This window comes from Tetrao urogallus (genome assembly GCF_951394365.1).
Source record: "Tetrao urogallus genome assembly, chromosome: 2".
Classification (NCBI taxonomy): domain Eukaryota; kingdom Metazoa; phylum Chordata; class Aves; order Galliformes; family Phasianidae; genus Tetrao; species Tetrao urogallus.
Genome location: NC_136814.1, coordinates 50,573,671 through 50,588,273, shown reverse-complemented (window position 1 = coordinate 50,588,273; position 14,603 = coordinate 50,573,671). Strand labels below are relative to the sequence as shown.

The 14,603-nt window shown below is 40.5% G+C and overlaps 1 protein-coding gene across 1 annotated transcript in view; it reads right to left on the bottom strand.

Moving 5' to 3' along the window:
• The window catches only part of ARID1B (AT-rich interaction domain 1B), a gene marked incomplete at both ends in the record, with an annotated part of 315,911 nt that overhangs the window by 78,280 nt on the left and 223,028 nt on the right, over nucleotides 1-14,603 (bottom strand). Inside the window, one exon of the mRNA XM_079550855.1 lies at nucleotides 3,309-3,398. Coding sequence (XP_079406981.1) covers nucleotides 3,309-3,398 — 90 coding nt within the window. The remainder of the gene's footprint in view (nucleotides 1-3,308; nucleotides 3,399-14,603) is intronic.

Sequence of the window (14,603 nt, the reverse complement as noted above, 5' to 3'; positions counted from 1 at the left end):
CATCGAAATAAACAGGAGGCATTACTTTTGGAGTGACCCACCTACTTCAAGAATTCTCCAAGTGGATGACAGCTGAAGTATCACTGCTTCCTTACCTGTAGGGTCTGTAACTAAAGTTTATAAAGAGCTTCGACTTCAAGAAATTCAAAAAATAAAAACTCTGCTTTTGATCAGATTTTCATGTGTTATGCCTGAGCAATGGTCACTGCTAGGATTCAGAAGCAGTAAAATGCACAAGTAGGTAAGCTGGCATGGCTCACCAGCTTCTCCAAGAGACATCTGACTCCCATCCAGCACATCTTGCTCCCTCTATCTCCACAGCTCTCCATTTCCCAACGGTTAAGTAATACGGGACTTACTTCAACTATCAGTCCATTCAAAGACTTGTGAGCTGAGACATAGGTTATACCAAAAAATACGAAGAATTTCATACTGCCTACATAGATAAGGCATGTTGGTAGAACTGAAAAAGTTTTGTTTAGTGGACATCAAATATCAGTGACTGGAAACTGCTATTCTCACGAGAAGTGGGATTCCTATAGCAGCATGTTCCAGATCGAAATGTACTAGATAAACATGAAAAAAACTAAAAAATTAAAAATTAAAAAAAAATTATATGTAAGTATTTTTATGCTATCGTTATGAAAAGCATGCAAGCTATATAAGACATAAAAGAGAACAGAAAATCCAGTCCAGAGTCCCAAGAAATTCCTATTACTATACATACATATGTATTTTACCGCTCTTCCTCCTCCTCTCACACAGAATGCACATGTAAAAATACATTCACTGATTCATACTGCACTGTATGACAGGGATGTATAGCCTTAGGCAGGCAAACATAAAAGATCCCAGCTAGGTGCTGAGTAACCATGGAAAGTAGGACAAAATATAATCAAATACTTAAATAATAAAATAAAGGTGTGTAAACCTAATGGTTCAAAGTAGTGGTTTAACATCCAGAAGTGCTACAGCTCAGACTCCACCTGATAATCAAATTTCACAATAGCCGATAAGTAAGATAAGTATTGAGAGCGAAGGATTCTATTCAGGAAACGATTAGCAGCCTGCTCATTCAGTTATCTCTCTAAATAAGGAAAGAAATGTTATACAAAGTACTAAACCAAATGACTTTACCTTATCATATGGAGGGTCTCTAGGCTTTTTGTTTTCATTTTCTTTTCTTTTTTTTTTCTTTTTTTGGTAGAAAGTGTATCAGTAAGCCACGAGTTTAAATTACTGTAACAGATGCCTATGGATCAGATGTCCTTAGCAGAAACGATTTTCTGCTCAGGTTTTTATCAGTAAATGACAAGCACCTTTCCTTTGAGTCTCCATCACTCCCCCTCCTTCCTTTCTTCAAGTTCAGTGGAAACCAGTTCAAGCAAGCAAAGGAATCAACTAATGTAACAGCCTTTTTAAAAGGTGAAGTTTTCCATTTCAAAGGAGCCTCTAATCAATGACAGGGCGCAAAAGGGAATGCACGCATGTTTATGCGCGTGCAGCACAGACTTACAGAAAGAAGCTTTGGGGAACACGTTCTGCAAAATCAATATGACCTAGCTAGTTACAAATTTCATATCTTTTACATGAAACAAATAGATTTCTTGTACAAGCTGGGTCACAAGGATTGTGTGTTACACCAGATTTTAATATGAAAGGTGCAAAAATTGTATTAACATTCCTAAATAATTTCATCTAAGAACATACCCAGAATCCTTCCCCTCAAAAGATGATTGATACAAGACTGTATCAGCTTGTAAATTTTATTTTCCCTCACTGTTATTTACTTGATTGACTTCCCAGTTATGGTAGCTATCTTCTCTGTCTTCTCTGACCGTATAACCAACACCCAAGTTTTGTTCTGTAACAGCAATCAAAAGGTTTAGCCAAACTTTACAGCTTTGTCAGATACACCTAGCTCATTCCCCCAAAGCCAGGTGAAGAACACAACACTGTTCCTCACTATTACTGAGCAGCATCACATTTTGTGCCAAGACCCAATCATGCCAAGAAACGCGCGCATCTTTCTGAAGTGTTTGGGTCTTCAAAGCCTCAAGCTGATCCACTCCCACTGTCTTGTGACATTCTGTCCTACAAAACATAACACATTTGCATCGAGTACTGAGGTCATTCTATTTCCACAAAGCATACACGTTACTCTAAAACAATTTTAAAGGGAAAATCGGTTCCTGCACTAATAACTGTGTATGGAGAATGACCTGAAAATGAAATAGAACAAACAAATTGAGTGTGGAATTTTCTATTTAATGTTCTCATTTATCAGCATTCCTGGAGGAGGTAACATCCAGCACAGAAAAACAGCAGAAATCAGGACTCTTTCCTCCTCTTTGTGAATCCTCTTAGTTCTTTCTGGATGCTGTCCCAGAAATTTGTCATTCTGTGAGTTCAACTTGTTTCACTGTGAGAAAACTTCCAGTATTTATGGTATCCCCATATGGTGCTACTTGGAATATTTCTGGTAGCAAGACATTTTAGGAGGGGCATTTCATAAATAACTCCATGTTTATCACAGTTATCATGTGTCTGTTTTGCAAGCTTGCTGCGGGCACATGTTAACCACTGCATGGACAGGGTGCCCAGTTTACAGAAGTTAATCATATGGCCATGTGAAAAAGCTGTGATAATTCTCTTTTCATAAGCTAGGAAGGAAGGAGGTGAAAGGAAAAAAGTTTGAAGTTTATAAACAGTAATATTAAGAGAAAATAACCCTCTGTTTATTTTGGTGAGCACTTGCTAGGAAGTTATGTTTCAGAACAGTGCTGTTGCCTGCAAGGTTTTTCTTTGGAAATTCCAAATCTTTGAGCCATTTGACCTAAATAGCTGATTTCCCTTTACACTTAAAGATATTTTTATTTCCAGAACTGGCCTAGAGGACAAGCTATCATGTCCATGCAAAGACGTTAGAGAATTGTAAGAACAGGATCAAACCACAGTACTTGCAGCTACTACTATTTCTACAATACTTTCCATAGATCTCAATTCCAAGACAGACAACGAAAAGGTGAATTTTCTAGAACATAAATCAAGCATCTACAGCAAACTGTTTTTATACTTGTAAGAATTCACTGTATTTTAAGAAAGCCCCGTTTCCAATTATGTTTTGGTAAAACCTGATATTCAATTGCTCTTTGCACATAAAAGAAAACACTCAGGCAACAAGGACTGTCATTATTTTCTTTGGGAAAAGGAACATAAATACTAGCAAATCTCACATTGTTAATGCACAACTTGAAATGAAGGCTACATTTGACACCAGCATAAAAAGACCCAAACACCTAACAAACCTCGGTCCTGTGGCATTGGTGACTGGCTCAAAGCAGGGTGGGAGCTGGATTCTGACTGGCTGCCAGGAGGCTGTGGTGGCATCTGACTGCCTGTAACACACAGAGAAAAAAAAAGGGAAAACAGACTTGCTTTTAACATTACAGTGCACAAAACGAAGCCTTGCTGCATTTTTGAACCACTCAACAACAAAGAAAGTACCAGCTGTATAAGTCAAAGACAGAGTCCTACAGGTCTGGCTTTTTTCAGGATACTTTAGAAACCCAAGGAGGAAACACGCATAAACATATTTAGCAACAGGCATGGTGAAATGTACAATTTTGCATTGAGCAAGTTCCCAACCTCACTGACATGATCCAATTTATAGCTGCAAATCTCCTGACACTTATTTCTGTTAGAGAGTTTAAGAAAATTCAAGTCTGCTGAACAATAGGGCCCATCCTGCCGAGCTTAAACTGGCCTCCTGCCAGGCAGACATGGCCTGCCGCCAACAATATTACCAACCAAAAATTCAGTCAATACAAAAATGACTAACAACAACAGTTTAAAAAGTATTTCAATGAATCAGTGGTTTTAATATTATTTGACTGTCCATGTAGAACTTGGGAATAAAGAGTAATGCGCAGATGTATATGGTAAACATGAAGCATATTTGAAAGGGATCAGACAGAAAAGGGGTGTCTTATTATTCAAGTAAAGGCAAAAGAAAGATATTAGCTTGCTGAAATATCCACCCAGAACAGACAGACTCATTTCTACGGCCTCGTTCAGAAGACACACACATGTCCATCCACCCACAGAGGAAGAATGGCACCCATAATGCTGTCTGTGAGGTGTAGGACACTAAATCTCCCCTTTCAATAGGCTACGTGATGCTTAATGCTGGAGCTCACTGCACTGGTTGAAGAGATCACAGAGTCACATCTCTGGGTCTCCATCCAACCCTGCATCTGTCCTTCCACCCTAACAGTGCTACCATGCCCAGCATCCAGCCTGCTGCAGCCTGGGCAGGGGGAGGACTGGGGCAGGACGGCTTCTGGACTCCTGCTTTGAGATGTGGCTGCTTTCAATAGCCAAAGGCATTTGAAGACCACCTCAGGTTAGGCAACAAATATATATTTTAAGCACTTAGCCACTGCAGTGACGAGCATGTTATAAATAGCAGCAGACAGATTTATATCCCTCATCCTCAGAAACTGCTCAGATTGTTTTCCGTTTAAAAGAAATGGAAAGAATAAAAACACATGAAATAGATTTGTGCCTGCTGAGAATCATTTCCTCGTGCTTAGCAGCCACCCTTTTTTAATGGCTGAGGCGAGGTTCCTGTGGTTATTTCTGGAGCTGGGAGCCCAGCTCAAGAAGAGCCAGCAGGGGTTGCTCTTTCTTTAGAGCTAAGAAGGCCCGAAGCTGGAAGTGAACTGAGGAAAGGGGCAGTGCCCCGCTTGCTTCCCAGAGTCATGGCCACCACCTATGGCCAGCCTGCACACTGACACAAAAAAAAAAAAAAAAGAGAGAAGCGTAATGAACAAAAGGAAAACCCATGAAATGTGATTGTGTAACCAGTACCAGCTGATGTGTCTGTGCACCGACAAATGCACAACTGCGGCCATGCCTGCGGCACCACTACCAGGCAGCATGCTACAAGAAAATCTCAACTGCTTTTGTCATTGTTTTTCCCAAGAACCATTGAAGACTTTTAAAATACTTAATGCTATTGGTAGATGCAGAGGTACTCCTGACTGCACCCCACAACTCCCAGTGGGATCCTGTCTGATGGTGGCTTGGCCAAGCTTAGGAGGCATTAATATAATGCAGAAGATACATGCTAGGCAACATACTCCAAATACATTTATAGCAGGTGTTCAATTTTTTACATTGGTATTAAGTTCAATTACCTGGCAGGAGCCCTATCCTACACATGCAGATGTGCAAGCACAGACAGGGAAAGTCGAGCTCTAGAGCTGAGCACATACGACACGTTACAGAGAAATCATCTCCATCTGCAATCTTGGAAATACACACTCTACAAATTCAGTGGAATTCTCTACAGCCTCTGTAAATATTCATGCTCTTTTTCAGTTCACTTTTTAAAGCTTGCATTCTGATTTTGGTGTTTTTGTTTTTTTTTTTTTAATTGAAAGAAACTGGAGGCCTAAGATTTTATTTCACAAAAGAAAACAATTTCATAAACAAGACAATCACCTCCACATATACTCTAAGAAGGAATTAACACGCAACACAAGTGGCCATTATGCTAATGATCACGGGGTGCTACAAATTATCCAGACTCTGGACATGCCAAGTATTGCACAAAAATATTTTCAGAAAACCTGCCGTTTTATCCTTAGAAGTGATGTGAGAGGTAAAAGGATGTTAAGCACCTAAATACCTTTGAAGGCTTGAACTGAACTCTTAATTTGGGTATCTAACTCCTATTGATTGGAAGAGGATGACAGGACTTTGAAGATCCTGTCCACCACGCTTTTTAAGTTTCTTTGTCAAGAAAAGAAATGACCTTAAAGATTTTTCATTTCTTTCCTTTAAATGATATTAATCCTCCTCCCTTTCAACCAGTATTGTAGTTGGTATCCTTGGAAGTCACTTTAAATAATACATGAACAGACTTCTGTATTTTATTTGGGAAGGAAAACTTCTACCAAAAAAAAAAAACAAAAAACAAAAAACCCTACAACAAAAAAACAACCTCTTTTCTTTTTAAACATGAATTCTACAGCTTTTTAAGAGAATTAAAAAACAATACATTTTTTTCCACCGACAGGCTACTGCCTCCTTTGACCCCATGATACACAGACGGAAGTTTAAACAGGAATGACCTTTTCCCATTTTTTGTATAGTATTGTTGGCACATTGGTGAGATAATGTACCTGCTAAGGCTTACACAAAGTGAGCACCACAGATATTTCACAGTATTTCAATTATGCAAGATCACAGCAAACGCATGTTAAAATGATATGTAATGCCATACTTGTTCATTTACCTAGATTTAACATACGAGCTAAATTATTTCAGAATGTATAGAGTTATCTTAAAATTAGTTATTAAAACAGATTTTTTTTTTTAAACTAAGTCAGCTAAAGAAGTGAGAGAATCTAAACTACTAAATAACTTAGCTATAAGCTTTATTTCTATTCTTGAAATTACATTAGAAATGCCTTTAAACATTTTGTATGAGACTTTTAAAATCTATGCTTGAAATAGAAGAGACTTCATTGTGCTTCTGGAAAAAGGTGATCTATGAAAAGTACTAAATGGTGACTGCATTATGACTATAGCCATGAAATCCGCAGTTAAAGTGTAAAAAGTAAATTCCTTAGAGCCAACATAGCAAGAAAGAGCAGACCTTTGATATCCTGCTGAGGAGGGGTCCTTGTGATGAATTACTGCCCAAATCAGTAACGTTTTGAAACATGCTGAGGGCTCTCTGCTTCCATCAATGTAATGACACTGGAGGATGCTCAGCAGCAGTACTCTGTACTGCTCTGGACAATACCTCACGGAATTGCGCCTGAACAATTGAATCAAGAAAGCACTTCAGTGATAACAGTTTCCCCCTGGGAAATTACTGGTTAAGGAGGAAAGGATGGATATCAGTACAGGAATTTCAAGATGAGGAAATGGGGATCAGGGGGACAGATCACAGAAACAGACTGTGCTGAAAGGGGAACAACAGGCTCGGGCTGCAGGAAAGTCAGTAGTTAAAGGTCTTGTGGGCTGTCTTTGGGCCAATTCTCAATCTAATTTAGGAATTAAGCCCTAGAACTGTATTAATGACATTGGTTAACTACAAAATAGGCAAGTACGGTCAATACAACAGATGGTCAAAATACTACCTAGGAAACTGGAACAAGTTTAATGCTGGAGTAACAAAAATGCAAAAATCTGTACTTACAAATAAGAAAGAGGCATTTTCTAATTGAAAAGCTATAGGATTATCAATTAGAAATTGGGAAAGGCAAACCGGAAAAAACTGAGCTATTTGTTGATGATTACAACTAAACACTTACTGTGACCCTGAATCAAACAAATATATTACTAGGATGAATTAAGAGAATTATTTCTAGCAAAGGTAAGGAAACTGATGTGCTACTAATGAGCCTTCAAGCACATAAAACTTGGACTAGAGGACCTTGGAGGCCTTTTCCAACTCTGGTGAATCTATGAAAACCAAAAAGGCCCAACGCTAACTGGAATGGGAACTGAGAATGTCTATGTGCATGACAGGAGACCAAAGGCATGCATATTATTTAGCATGACAAAAAGTAAAGCTCCAATTTTGTGACTTTGTTTTAAAAATATATCTGTGGCCAAATATCAAGGAGGAAAAAGAGCACAGTGTTTAGGATGATAATCAGACCATTATTGGAATTTGAAACAACTTCCTCTTAGGAATAATGAGGTCCAGGAAACCTAGTGAGTACTAAGATGAAATCTGATAAAATAATGGGATTATATCACAGTTAATGTGACAGTAGAGGCCCACAGGCCGGAAAGGACACTTGGTTTCAGATCCCTACATCAGATCATAAATAGGCTTCTGTATGGGATTGTTTTAAATGGGCTTTTCAGGAAATTGGAAGTGAGGTGCAAATGACCCCAAAGGAAAGAAGTTCTTCTATGGGCAGCATAAAGGCAGGCTGGTCATGTGGTTTGTGTTATCTCTTTCATCTTACAAAGCCTATGACCCCTAAAAAAGAAAGATAATTTTCTTCCTTAATTTATACATTGTAACCAAGCTTTCTGTTGTACCAGTAGTATTTTTAAAGCAACTTACTCATCTGAATAATAAACAACGGTTGTCTGAATATCCCTCAAATTAAGATTCACAAAACATTAATACTCTCCTCATTTTCATATGGTAAGAGATACTTCAGAAAGCCAGCAGCACGGGAAACCATTCAGATTTCCAGGCCCATACTCTGGCTACCCAAACAGCTGGGGCATTGCTGACCACCTCAGAGTGCAATGCAGGCACCTGTGCCTGAACCAGGCCTCCTGGCCCCGCTCAGTACCACAATGCAGCTAACAGCCCTTGCAAGCAACAGCAGCTCTGGCAATTCTCACTAAGGCATTTTCTGAGACCTGGGAGTTCAGACAAGCCCATGGCCCTCCAGCCTTGGGATAGTTTGGCCACAGAATGCACTGCTTTCTAGAAATGAGACCATAAGCAGTTGCTTTGTTCTTCTGCAGCGGTGCAAAGATGCTCTTTCAGTGTGAGGATTGTCAAGCTAAATCCATGGATGCTCTGCACTGCAAAGTTATTGGAGATATTGTTAGACCAGGTCCTGATTTGCCATAGTGTCTCTTAACAAATGCATTATTCTCCAAAGACGCAGGCTTAGCTAACATATACCAGTATCACATACAAGCCACAATAAAATCACCAAAAAGTCCTGTTCTTCAAGTGCACAATTTCCTGACAGCTATCCTTAGAATTCACACTCTACATTATTTTGCTAATTTGTATTATATTCAACATACCAAGAACTAGGTTCTGAACAAGTTCCACAAGGTCACCGTAACCGAAGTGCTAAATTCTTCTAAAATCTGCATTAAAAAATGTGCAACACTGAGTTAAGGGGGCCTGCAGGACCTCTGATCCAATTTTTCTTTGCATATATGCAACAGGATAAACATCTTTATTTCAATAGCAGAAGCTACTTGTTTGACACGATATAACATTCAATTCTAAAACAAAGATGACACTGACAGGATGAGGTAGCTATCTGATATCTTGTTTCATCCTCATTATTCAGTGTGTGGTCCCAAGGTATTACTTACGGAACACCATCCAAATGTCACCCTCACTACAGAATAAGTCATTGTATTATGGATCTTTGTGTTTTTGTGTTTTATTAGAGAAAAAAGGAAAAACAGAAAGGAAAAATGGAATCTGGCAAATTGGACATACAAATTCTATTCCCAGGCTGTGTAACCCCTGAGTAAGGCATGGAGACTTGCAAGAAACACCCTAGTATAAACTGAAATAATTGCTAGCACTACCTGAGTAGGCTGAGTGGGCTGAGTGTCAAGTTGCAGGAAAGTGAGTACTGCCCTGAAAGCAAAGGCATCTTTGGATGGAGGGAAGGGAGGGAAGGGAGCAGCAGTGGTGGCAGCAGGAGGCCCCGTTTTATCCGTGTCCCATCCAGGAGCCACCTCAGCGTTTGGACTGGAGCATCGCGCTCCCGCATCACAGATTCTCCTTCCCTGAGATTTTGGCAAGAAGCCCAAAGTTGGCTGTCAATGGAAATTTTCAAAAGAGCGCGATTCATCCAAATACAAGCGGATTTTCAAAGTCCCCAGAGAGCACCTGTCTGCCCAACAAAAAGGATCCTCTCCAACAAATTTCAAAATCCTGCTGCAAACCAGGAAGGCACTGGAGCCCCACAGAATTAAGGACACCACATTTATTTTTATAAGTGAAGGCATAAGTCAGCTTAAAGCCAGGGATCACGGCTTCTCCATCCTCAATAACACCCACCCTCGCCCTTTAATTTCACTTTACAGTTATGAGAAGTTTCATTTCGGGGGATCAAATTCTTTCGGCTCTCCCCTCTCTGCCTAACTCCACATTCATTTGATGCGTTATTTCCATTAAGCTCAGGAGAGCTCGCAGCACACGATTTCTGCTGGAGGCCAATCCAGAACCACGCAGCCCAGGATAGCAACCAGTTAAGTCTTCCCTAATCCCCGCATTCAGAAATGGTGGCTGATGGAGGCTGGGGCACAGCAGCTGAATAGAAGCAGCAAACTCCTATTTCTCTCACTAGGCCAAATTAATAAAAACAAAACCTGAATTCTCCTCCTCGTTTCCCTATTCTTCCACCTCCCCAATATTTTTCCTCTTTCAAACACTTTTTTTGTTTGAGAAGCTTAATGTTTGGCTGCCTTCTGAAGAAACGGGCACAGTGACAGATGAAAGACTGTATTCAGCGTATAATTCAGAATAGGAAAAAATCGACCGCTGTGCATTTAAGATTCTAACAACCTTGCAATTTTGTATAGCCGTTTTCCCCAACCCGTTCTTTTGAAGAAATCTGCTTTTATTCTGCTAATAACTAACCACAGTTGCAGCAGCATGGATCCGATTAGCAGTTCTTACGGTACAAAGGAGAGAGGGGGAGGGTTGTGAACAGGGTTGCCAATTTGTCCACCTGGGTCCCCATGAGAAAGATTAGATGAGGCGCTCGCTCCTTTCTTCCCCACTCACTCGCTGCTCCTCACTAGAGAAACCTCTTCAAAGCTCAGCCTCCGACTTCATTTTTTTCCCCAAGTCTCATTCAACAACCCCCCTGCATGTTTTGCACTTTGTGCCACCACCTCCCTCCAGAGCACGGAGCAAATTGGGCCAGGAGGGACCGCAGGGGCCAAGGCAGCAACTCACTCAGTGCATTCTCTCCCATCTCTGTAGACCCCAGACTTTTTCTGGGGTCCTGTTCTCTGAAATTTGTGTAAAACATCAAGAAAAAGTGCTTATGTTCTTCAGTGAATGATCCCAATCCTGTAAACATACTGTATTTTTTACGCTGTCCCTTTAAGCCTTTCACAAAAATGATAGCATAGCTTGCATTTAGACTGAACGACTGCTTAGATTTAGTCATTCGTAATTACTCGGGACGTGACATTACATGTTTGTTAATACAAAAAACATATGCTTCAGCTAGAGAAAAAACATTCTCAATTTTTTTATAAAATGTCAATTAACCAGAATGTTAAATTGTTATTGATACAAGTACTAAAAAACCCAAAGCTCTCAACAAAGGACTGGGTACATTTCCTCACTATATTTTGCTCATTTCTTCCAGAAATGAAACCTATCTTGTCACGCACCTGAAATTAAAAACATAATAATTCAATTTAGGAAATAAATCCAAGTTCCCAAAGAAATAATTTTCCATTATCAGTGTTCATTCTCTGCACTGCAGTCGTAACTACAAATAGAATTTTTCTCCAAACCATTCCTCATGTTGTCTGCTTCTTGTGGAGCCTGAGAAGCATGAGAAATGTAGCAGAAATACACTTCCAGTATCTGCCATCTGATAGAAACCTTCAGTCCTCATTTCAGCATTGCCAAATTTTAACAAAACTGTTTCTCAACTTTTCATTTATAGTATTTCTACTGTAAAATCATGCAAGATACCAAAGAAAAGGTAAATAGGAAATGAAAGTGCTGTTTCTTATCTGTATTTCTTTTTCCTTGACCCTGCTCCGTGTAAGAGTTGTTCAAGATCAATATTAATCATCTGGTGGTGTTGGCTCTGGTGCGTTTCACTCCTCCCTGCTCCCAAGCCTCTCAAGTTCAGGCAGGTAGGTGGAAAGTGGAGCAGAGCTGTATGTGGCAATGAGCTATTTTGCTCGGCCTGCCTGCTACCTCTTGTACTACTCCATCACCTGTGATTAATAGGCATTTTAGTAGTAAAATGCATGTGCTCTCATTAATGCTATCCTCAAAAGGATCAAACTCTTTTCAGCTGATCCGCACTTCGTTCTGAATTAAAATGCACACAGCACAGCCAGTGCTGCTTTTGAGAAAGAAAATGGCGACGCGCAAGCACAAAGGCTGAAGGCACCTGGAGGCAACCTGCCTCCACCAATGCTGGGGCTGCTCTCCCCACAGACAAGATCCATTCTGCCACACTTTGGCCTGCCCAGCAGCAAAGAGCTCTGCACACCAGTGTGGAAGCGACTCCTCATGCATTTCAACAGCTCACAACTTCCCTATGGTTCTGAAGGTCAGGCGGGTGGCTGGCAGCTGAGCACCCAGCCCACAGCCACCGCTGCTGTGTCACTTTCTGTTTGGAAGGAGGACGATCAGCATTAGCAACCCCTGGTTCTATCATTTATAAACATGCAGATGTGGATTATTAAAGATTAATGCATTTTGGGATTGGTGTCGGCATTCCGTTTGTCTCATGCCGAAACCAATTCTGTTCTTCATTAGTCAACGACAACCCACATCACCCTGTTGTGGAAGAGAAATCAAAGGTGCAAGTGTGAATTGAGAATAAGTGATGAAACTGATTACTAAGAAACTTAACGGCTGTAATCAATCAACACATCACAATAATTTGAGTCCACTGCTATCTGGAGACAGGGAGCAAACAGGAACGTTAGCAGTCGTGGACCACTGATGTTCTCTGCTTACTTTATGAAGGCCCATTTGGCATCTCGAGCTTTGTATCCACCTGCAGAATGGAGCTGTTACAGAGCTGGTTGAAGCTCTCCATAGCTCAACCTGCATAAACTCTGTCCCTAAAGAGAATGCCTTGCTTTTCATTAATCTTTTAAAAATATTACCTGGAAGTATTGGAAATGTTCTCTTTTTGAAGTTAAATGACTCTTTTGTAGCTGAATGTAACTCAAGCTGCCTTTGCAGTTGCTGAGGTTCCTTCTCTAAGGAGAGCTGTGCCATGTTCTTGTCCAGGCAGTTCTGACCCTGACTCTAAGGTACAAAGGTTGCTATTCATATGCCTGAGGGCAGAGATACACAGTCCCCACCAACACCAAAAGCTCTAAAAACCCACCTCACCGTGGGGCAGGCTGCATTTATGCCGCATTTTGCCTGGGCATAACAACTACCTGTGAATATGAACAGCATGTGAGAGGCTTTTCCCATTCATTCATCACTGCCTAATATCGCAATGGGTAAGGGAGTGAAAGACAACTTGTTCACTTATGATAGTACTGAATGCACTATTTGCAACTATTTGCAGGAAAAGTAGTACTATGTATGGCCAAATAACAACCACAGAAAAAGAAAAAAGTCACACTTCAAGAAACAAATACATGTTATCTTAAATTTCTTGCAAAAAATCTAAGTAGAAAATAATAAGAAAAAAAGGTACATTAAAATGTAAACAACAATAAAACAATGATGGCCTTAAAGCACACATCTAAAGCTAAAACTAAATAAACCTGCTAAATCCTGTCAGCTCTGCTAAGTATGGTTGAATTTTAATGTGTGAACCAGAGCACATGCATAATTATGCAAAGATTTTAATTGGATTTCAACAGCCTCCTTTCTCCAGGTGAATGTGCATAAGCGCAGGGCAAGTGGGGCTGCAGGAGGTGGCCTGCCCCGTGCATGCTGCCAGGGCATATGGCCAGGGTGATGGAAACAGCTCCAGCAGGGGCAAAAGGAGACAAACAGTGCAAGGGACAAAGCACAGCCACGGGATGTGCGTCCCTCTGGGTCACATTCATATGAAGGGTTTGTAGGGTGCTGGATGCTGTGCTCTGTGAGCCTGCAGGATGATCTGTCGATGGGGCTTTGGTTCTTCATCACTCTCTTGCACAGCAATTACAGCCCAACACGGAAATCACTGAAATGTCTGACTATGAAATACAAAAGCTGGTAGATCAGGTATTAAGCAAATGAAAACATCGCAAACTGAAAAATAAAAACTATCCCTAATAACCACCACACCCAGGGCACACTGAGTTTGGCGATCTTTTTGTTGCTTTTTTATCTGAAGCTTAACTCCAAGATGATGAAAAACAGCAGGCTGGTGGTTCTGGAATACAAAACCCTCTGTCGTAAAGAAAATACAACAGGAGGAACTTGAACAGCATGTCTGTGTCTCATTTCATTTCCTGCACCTGTTCTGGGAAGAACACCTCTGCAGAGAGGCCCCCCGCCCTCCCTGATCTCTCTGGCCAGGCTGGAGCAGAAGAGCAGCTCTCACAGCACCTTCTGGAGCACGGGTTCTTCTCAGGAAATTCAACTGAGACTGTTTGCCTTTTTCATGATGCCTTGGGACAACAGATTGTTAATCAGTGGTGACCCAGGCTGAATTGTAATAGAAAACATAGATCAGCTGCTTCATATCCCAGAGTCAAAATTTTCTCCAGAAAGAGGGTCTGCAATTTACCTATTTTACTTCCTCTTAAAAAAAAAAAAGAAAAATTAGAAATGTTCAAACTTTCAAAGAAAGAGGTTTAACAAATCGTTACATGAAACGTTCATGTATTTCATTTGTAAGCATTTTAGAATTGCAAAACTGCTGAATGGATATTTTGTGCAGTAGCAGTGATTAAGAACACAGCTACGTCAATGGCATTTTGTGTTTTGTATTTTTTTCTGGTGTGGATGCCAATGAACAGCATGCATCTTCCTTGCAACAGCTTGTTGCAAGGTTTTTGCCTCCGGAGAAGCCGAGGGGGAAAATATTGATGTATGTGTTAAAATAATCTTTCTAGACAGGGGGACCACGTCCATTTCAAAAGGATATAATCCTCTTTCTTGTTTTGCAATTATGGGGAGGTATCTGTAAAACTTC